This window comes from Galeopterus variegatus, unplaced genomic scaffold, assembly GCF_000696425.1.
Source record: "Galeopterus variegatus unplaced genomic scaffold, G_variegatus-3.0.2 Scaffold5379, whole genome shotgun sequence".
Lineage (NCBI taxonomy): Eukaryota > Metazoa > Chordata > Mammalia > Dermoptera > Cynocephalidae > Galeopterus > Galeopterus variegatus.
The window spans coordinates 28,146-36,632 of record NW_007731490.1 but is presented as its reverse complement, the minus strand read 5'-3'; the positions used below and the strand labels follow the sequence as shown (position 1 = coordinate 36,632).

General features: G+C 42.2%; 1 protein-coding gene across 1 annotated transcript in view; it reads left to right on the top strand.

Moving 5' to 3' along the window:
- Positions 1–8,487, top strand: part of LOC103604765 (dedicator of cytokinesis protein 1) — a gene marked incomplete at its 3' end in the record, with an annotated part of 96,949 nt that overhangs the window by 74,250 nt on the left and 14,212 nt on the right. The window contains exons 20-21 of the mRNA XM_008589333.1: positions 6,607–6,696; positions 7,030–7,130. Coding sequence (XP_008587555.1) covers positions 6,607–6,696; positions 7,030–7,130 — 191 coding nt within the window. The remainder of the gene's footprint in view (positions 1–6,606; positions 6,697–7,029; positions 7,131–8,487) is intronic.

Sequence of the window (8,487 nt, the reverse complement as noted above, 5' to 3'; positions counted from 1 at the left end):
GCTAAAGGTTTTTTAATTTTTTTTTTTTTTTTTTTTTTTTTTTTGTCTTTTGTCTTTTTCCGTGTCCGGCAACGGATCGCAACCCTCAGTGTTGCCCCCGTACCAGACCGGGGACCGGCAACGGGACTGCAACCCTTGGTGTTGCTCCTGCGCCTCGCTCAGCCAGTGAGCGGGAACCGGTCTGTATGTGGGATCCGAACCCTCGGGCGGGAGTGCCCGCTGCGCTTCCCAAGCGGCGCACTTATCCGGTGTGCCACCGGGCCGGCCCTTGTCAATTCTATTTATCATTTCAAAAAGCCAATTTTTGTTTCATTGATCTTTTGTATTGTTTTTTAGGTTTCTATTTCATTAAGTTCTGCTCTGATCTTAATTATTTCTTTCCATCTACTAACTTTGGTTTTGGATTGTTCTTGTTTTTCTAGGTTTTTAAGGTGAAGTGTTAGGTTGTTTATTTGCCATCTTTCCATTCTTCTGAAGCACTTAATGCGATAAATTTCCCCCTTAGTACTGTTTTTGCAGTATCCCACAGGTTTTGGTATGATGTGTCATTATTTTCCTTAGTTTCAAGAAATTTTTAAATTTACTGTTTAATTTCTTCATGGACCCATATATCATTAAGTAAAATGTTGTTTAATTTCCATTTGTTTGTATAGTTTCCAGATTTTTGTTTGTTATTGATTTCTAATTTTAATCCATTGTGATCTGAAAAAATACATGGAGTAATTCCAATTTTTTTGAATTTGTTGAGACTTGCTTTGTGACCTAATATGTCCTCTATCCTGGGGAATGTTCCAAGTGCTGATGAGAAGAATGAATATTCTGAGGTTGTTGGATGGAATGTTGTGTAGATATCTGCCAGGTCCGATTGGTCTAAAATGTTGTTTAGATCCTGTGTTTCTCTATTGATTTTTTGCTTAGATGATCTGTCCAATGTTGAGAGTGAGGTGTTCAGGTCCCCCACTATTATGGTGTTAGTGTCTGTCTCAATCTTTAGATCTAACAGTGTTTGCTTTATAAATCTGGCTGCTCCGACATTGGGTGCATATATATTTATGATTGTTATGTCTTCTTGATGGATAGATCCTTTTATCATTGTACAGTGGCCTTCTTTATCTCTTTATGGTTTTTGCTTTAAAATCTATTTTATCTGATATACAAATAGCTACTCCAGCTTGTTTTTCATTTCTATTTGCATGGTCCAGCTTGTTTTTCATTTCTATTTGCATGGTATATCTTTCTCCATGCTTTCACTCTTAGTCTATTTGTGCCTTTACAGGTGACATGAGTCTCTTGAAGGTAGCATATTGTTGGGTTGATCTTTTTAATTCAGTCAGTCAGTCTGTATCTTTTGAATGGGGAATTTAATACTTTTACATTAAGAGTTAATATTGAAAGGCTTTGATTTACTCCTAGTATTTATTGATTTTTTTTTAGATGTCTTAAGTATCTTTTGTTCCTTTCTTTCTAATTTTCTGTTTGTCTTCTATGTTGGTTGGTTTCTTGGGGTGGTAGATAAGCTATTTTTTCTCTTTAATGTTAGTATTTTTGTTTTACTGTTAGATTTTGTTCTTTCTTGAGTATTCATGGCAATGATGGTTGTTTTTCAGGTATCAAACCCAGTACTCTCTTGAGAATTTCTTGTAAGGCTGGTCGTGTGGTAGTGAACTCCTGCAGTTTTTGTTTGTCTGAGAAATATGCTATTTGTCCTTCATTTCAGAAGGATGGCCTTGCTGGGTAATGTATTCTTGGCTGGCAATTTTTGTCCTTTAGTATTTTGAATATATCATCCCATTCTTTTCTGGCTTTTAGGGTTTCTGATGAAAAGTCTGATGTTAGTCTGATTGCGGCTCCCTTATAGGTGACTTGCTGCTTCTCTCTTGCATCTTTTAAGATTCTCTCTTTGTCTTTTGAGTTTTGACAGTTTGACTATGATGTGTCTTGGAGAAGATATTTTTGGGTTGAATATGTTTGGGGATCTTTGGGCCTCCTGAATCTGAAGATCTGTGACTTTGTAGCACTTTACCTGGGAAGTTTTCTGCTGTTATTTCGTTGAATATGTTTTCAATGCCATTTCCTTTTTCCTACCCTTCTGGATTTCACATGATTCAGATATTTGAGTGCTTAAGGTTGTCTCTTATCTCTCTTAGATTTTCTTCAATTTTTTGTATTCTTTTTTCTTTTATCCTGTCTGCCTGGATTGATTCAAACAGCCTGTCTTCAAGCTCAGAAATTCTCTCTTCTGCTTGTTCTAGACTGCTGGTTAGACTCTCTGTTGTGTTTTTATTTCATTGAATGAATCTCTCAGCTCCACAAACTCTGCTACATTCTTTTTCAGGCCATTTCTTCTTTCAGTTCCTGTATATTTTTTCTCATTTTATTGTGTTATGTAACTGGGTTTTCTTGTATCTCATTTAGATTCCTTAGAATTGTTGCTCAAAATTCCTCATCAGTCATTTCAATGACTTCTATAGGATCTAGAGCTTGACAGTTATTATTTTCCTTTGGTGGTCATGTACTTTCTTGATTTTTCATATTCCTGCTATCTTTCCTTTGGTGTTTAGTCATTGTGGCAGGGGGTATCATGGTCCATTTGTTCCACCCTTGTGTCTGGCCTGGATCCTGAAGGGACTGCCAATTCTGGGCATCGGGGAGTAGCCTAGACTGGGTGTCTTGTGGTGCCTGCCTGTTCTGGCATGACTGTCTCTGGGTGTGTGGGCCTGGCAGCTCTCGGTCCTCTCTGTGCGGTGGGTATTGGCCTGGGCTGGGGTCCCATGGTGCCTGCTTGTTCCAGCACGGCTGACTTGGGGCATGTGGGCCTGACGGTTCTTGGGCCTCTCTAAGCAGTGGGGACTGACCCGGGCTGGAGGTCCCGCAGCTCCTGCCTATTCCGGTGCGGCTGAGTTGGGGCGTATGGGCTTGGCAGCTCTCAGGCCTCTCTAGGCAGTGGAGACTGACCTGGGCTGGAGGTCTCTTGGCTCCTGCCTATTCTGGCGTGGCTGACTTGGGGTGTATGGGCCTGGCAGCTCTCAGGCCTCTCTAGGCAGTGGGGACTGATCTGGGCTGGAGGTCTCTCGGCTCCTGCCTATTCTGGCATGGCTGACTTGGAATGTGTGGGCTTGGTGGCTCTTGGGCCTCTCCTTGGCCTCATTTCTTAGCCTTCCACCTGGTGGGCTCTGGAATGTAAGATGAGCTGGTCCCCAACTCATGGCGTTGTGCAAGTATGGTCTCTACAGCCAGGCCTTCCTGTCGCTGCCTCCGTTCTTTACCCTCCAGGAGAGGTGACAGCAGAAGGAAACTACCTTATCTCTGTAAAAATTAATTACTTGAAATGGCCTTCATCATCCAGCCATGTGCTTAGCTTATACTTAAATTAATTTGTACACACCACTGTCCTAAGTTCCTTGTATAACCTTTCAGACCTATCCTTGCTAATCTTAAAATTTTAATTGTCTTTTCAGTCCTGGTCTTCTACAAATGGTTTGGACAATTTTAATTGCATTTTGGATTTTTCTGGTTTCTGCAAATTTCCTAATTCAGATTGAATGGGTAAATAAGTGAACATACTTTAGAAGATGCACAGTTAATGAAATGTTGTCCTCTTTCATTTTTAAGTCCCTGTATCACAACAGGAATTAATTGTATTTCTTTTGACTGTGGCCATGCTTACCAGGAAGTTCTAGAACCACCGTGTCCTGATGTTCTCCTCCGTCCTCTGTTTCTAGTGTGTCATCACATCCTGTTGTTTGTCCCTGGAAATGGTCTTCGTGCTCTCCCTCCTTCCTGTGCACATGGGTGACATGGGGACCAGGATGACGTAATGGCTCTGTTTCTAGTGTGTCATCACATCCTGTTGTTTGTCCCTGGAAATGGTCTTCGTGCTCTCCTTCCTTCCTGTGCACATGGGTGACATGGGGACCAGGATGACGTAATGGCCCCTTACCTAGTTTGCCTGACCTTATTCTTTCCCTCTGCCAGCATGTCCTGTGTACCTTGTGTGCCTAGAGAGGTGACTTGACTTGTCTGAGGCTTCACAGCTGTTAATGGCAAGCCAGGACTCGAGGGACTCCAGACTGCAGGAGACCCTTTTTACTGTCTTTAGGGGCACTGACAGATTGTGGGTTTTCTTCCATTTATTCAAGGCCTCCCATCTGTATATTTATAGCTGGTGGTAGGAAGTGGCATTTCTTGATAGATTGTGTAAGGTATTTTTGTGTTTAGTAAAAGACGTGGCTTCCTCTTGGTCCTCTGGTGTATAGTCTTCGAGAGAGCGGGTGTTTAACAAAGCCTTTTGTGGCTACGCGTGAGGGGCCATTCCTGCGCTTCTGTGGCTCTACACGCAGACGACCGGGGCTGTGGTACTCTGCAGGTGTTTCTGTGTGCTGACCATGCCCTTTGTCTGGGAGGGACTGGTAGACCTAACTCAGGGACTTTTTGTGAACCATGACCAGCCAGGGTTTGGCACCTGGGGAGCCACTTGGCAGCAACATAGGCTGTTAGCAGATGGCACCAAGTTTTAACCTTTGCAGAGATTTTGCAATTTGAAAACGATGGAAAATCATACAAAGGAAATGAGGTGATACAGACCCACATAATCACAGAATTGATTAAGCCCTTGCTGTCCAGACCAGAACGCTGCTTGATCAGGGTGGGTTTACTGTCCGCCGTTTGAACGTGGCATTTTCTGGTATCGATAGGTGGTAGTGGTACAGTGGCATGCAATAACTTTACGCCTCAGTGGGTCTCAGATCTCTTGCTAGGATTGGGAGATTTGTGAGGCTTTTGCAGCTGTTGCAGGGTTCTTCAGCACAGGCGGGAGCAGTGGGGCCAGCCCTGGTGTGGGAGCAAGTTTGGTTTTTTTGCTCTCAGGGCTGTGACAGTTTGAGATCCCCTGTGGTTTCTGGAAGGCCCTGCGAGTTGTGCATATGCTGAACAGTCCAGGAAAAATCTGGACCAAACGCCTGACTCATCCATCCATTGATGTCCTTGCTACGCCTCCACCTCACCTTTTCCTCTTTTGTTTTTGTTTTTAAATGACAATTTCCTTGAGATATAACTCACTCACATAGTGTAAAATTCCACCTTTTGCTCTGTACGGTTCAGTTTTTATTGTATTCACAGAGTTGGGCAACCATTACCACTGTCTATGTTCGGAACATTCTTATCACCCCAGAAAGACACCCTATACCTATTAGCAGTCACTCCCCACTGTCCCTGCCACCAGTCACCTGCATTCTGTCTCTGTGGATTTACCTTTTCTGGATATTTTACATAAATTGAATTGTACAATATTTGGTCTTTTGTGTCTGACTTCTTTCTCTTGTAGTGTTTTCAAGGCTCATCTGTGTTGTAGCACGTGTTAGTCCTTCGTTTCTATTTAATGGTGAATACTGTCCCGTTGTATGGATTTTCCACAGTTTATCCATTCGTCAGTTGATAGACATTTGTGTTTCTATTTTCTTGGCGATTATGAATAATTCTGCCATGAATATTTGTGTGCAAGATTTTCTGCATGCCTGTGTTTTCCTTTCTTTTGGACATATACCTAGGAGTGAAATCGTTGAGTCTGTGGCATATCTGTGCTTAACTTTTTAAGGAACTGTCAGACTGCTCCAGACCATTGCACCTTATTTTGCGTTTCCCACCAGCAATGTACCAGGGCTCTGCTTCCTCTGGATTTTTACCCACTCTTATTATTATTATTCATCTTTGTGATTATAGACATCGTAGTAGGAGTAAAGTGGTATCTCGTTATGGTTTCAATTTGTGTATCACTAATGAGTTATGATGCTGTATCAATGCTTCATCATTTCTATGGCCAATATTCCATTGTATGACAGTCTACTTTTGAACTCCTCCACTAACAGTGATCTCATTGCATCTGGTGTAGTCTTTTTCAGCCTGTCTTACATTTCCTTCGGGGAGGATGGGGGTGGGTTTTAAAGCCAGCCTCTAATGAGGCACACTTTTGAAGTCTCTTAAGTTTTTCTTTTCTTAATTAAGTTCATGATGCTTTGTCATTCTATGTGGTAACATTTGTTTGTCAATTTTAGTAGACTATGAAAGTAATTTGTAAATTACTGTTGAATAAAGTAAGTACTTTCTGCCACACTGCAGGGCACCCCGGATTCAGAGTCACAGTCCTCTCCCATCCTTGTGCATCTTGGTTGGTGAAGGTCCTTTATTTTCCTCAGTTGCACCTATCCCTGTGTGGTTTCTGCCTGCTCACTAGCTGATGTCTGTCACTTAGAGCACGTGGAATGAGTCAGATGCAGTCTTTCCAGGGTTGTTGTTCAGCCCTTTGTCACCAGCATCATGAAAACCAGGAATAGGATTGGGAAGGTCCTTGCGAGGAGGGGCAAGGGACAGTAGGACATCCCTCTTCTCTGATTCTTACCTGCTTGACTCAGGGCGACATTTCTTTGTTTGAAATACACTTCTCCAGAATTTTTGCCTCGTGCACCTAATACCTGAAAAAAACCCCAGGAGTTGATAGCTCTATAGGTAGTTGGAAAAAGGTGGGTATTCAGAATGTTGCCAGCGATGATAATTATTCGAGTTTTGGGGAAACTGGGTGAGTTTGTCAGCCAACCTGTCCTGTCTCTGCAGTTCCTCCAGGACACCTTGGATGCCCTCTTCAACATCATGATGGAGAACTCGGAGAGTGAGACTTTTGATACGTTAGTGTTCGATGCTCTGGTAAGAGGCCCTTACTCTTCATCTGCTCAGACATCAGGTGCTCATTTGTGCCGCAGCCTTTGAAACTGGGGGGGGACGATCCCTCACAGTGACCTTGAACGCCATTGCAGTTGTAAATCCAAGCCAAGGAGATGAATTGGAGAGGTAGAAAGTTTCCTTTAATGTTAAACTACACGTAAGCAAGTGTCATTTCTAGAGTAAGGAGAGGTAAACTGGTGAGCATCTTCTGTTTGAAAATGTTATCATTCATTTCCTGACACAGTGGTTCAGATGAAGATTTTAAAGTCCTTTACATTATGTTGCTAATGAAAATATTATTGATTAATTTGCCAGGTATTTATCATTGGACTAATTGCTGATCGAAAATTTCAGCATTTCAATCCTGTTTTGGAAACCTACATTAAGAAACACTTTAGTGCAACATTAGCCTACACGTAAGTTCTTTTGTGTTGTTTTAAAACCAATACTTGTTTATTTCTTTTCATGTTTGTTACTTACAGTCATTTTCATATCTATGACTGTACATTTTATCTATGTCTGTTCATTTCTCTATTTTTTATTATTGTTTCCCTCTTAACAGACCTAAGAATCTTGTTGAAAGAGATACGTGATAAATTATCATAACATTCTTTTCTCCTCCACACCTCCCCTTTATCTTTAACATTTTCAGTTTATGTTCGACGAAACTGATATATGAGTGCAGAGTGCCTACCCTGCTGCAGCAGCCCTGCAAGCCTGTGATGAATGAATAAATGCACGTGTTCTTGTTTTGAGGTTATTGGTGGTTTAGTGTTAATAAAATTCAGTTTTGTACTTTTCAAGATATCTCTTTGCTCTTTAAAGAACCTTCCCTTTTGTTCCACAAGCTTCAGTTCTAACTAACTTGGATTCTTATTGCCCACCCAGCTACTCTCTACCTGTCCGCACACCGCACCCCACCAATACGTACCCAGAGGTCTAGTGAAACATCAGTGGGAGCATAAGATGCTTAGGCCTTACAGACAGGTGGCTCATCTAATATTCAGGAGCACAGTCCTGGAGCCAGGCTCCCTGGGTTTAAATTATAGCTTTGTCCCTTACAAGCTCTGTCATCTTAGCCAAGTTGCTTAACCTCTCTGGGCTTCAGCCTTCTTGTGTTTAAAAAGTGCATGATTGTAGGTTTGTATGAGAATTTTAATGAGTTATTATATGTAGAGTGCTTGGAATAATCTCTGGCACGTAGAAAGTGCTAAGCAATTATTGAGTTTCATTATTATTAGATTTATTATGATGAATTACTTGCTCTCTCATGGGGTGCTTTACTGGCCTGCATTCAAACTTTTTATTGTGTTGTAGGGGAAAATAAAGATTTACATAATTTCTTTAAAAACATCCCACTTACAATTATTAGAAATGATTCTCTTTAGTGTCCATAAATTTAGTCATAGCTCCCATCTGTGCCTTGAACATGCATCAGTAAAAACCTGTTTTTCCTGCCTGTGTGCAGCCGTGAACTCAAGGTCAGAGGATTCTGGCTGCCTGAAGCCAGCTAGTAGTATAACCCAGTCCTGCTCCTGGGTCCTTCGTGTCTGCCTTGAGTGCATGTTGATTGCAAGGCGGTGGGTGAGGCCTCTCAGCGGGCAAGAGCTGCGAGGTCCTCAAGCGTCCAGAACCAGCTGTGAGGAGTCTTCTGTGCTTGCTTGCTGATCAATGTTTGTTGAAAACATTTTGTTCACTCAATGGAGATGCCCAGTTTGCCAGCATGTTGTATAATTCCCCACAGACCGTGGGGGGGGGGGGGGGGGGGGGGGG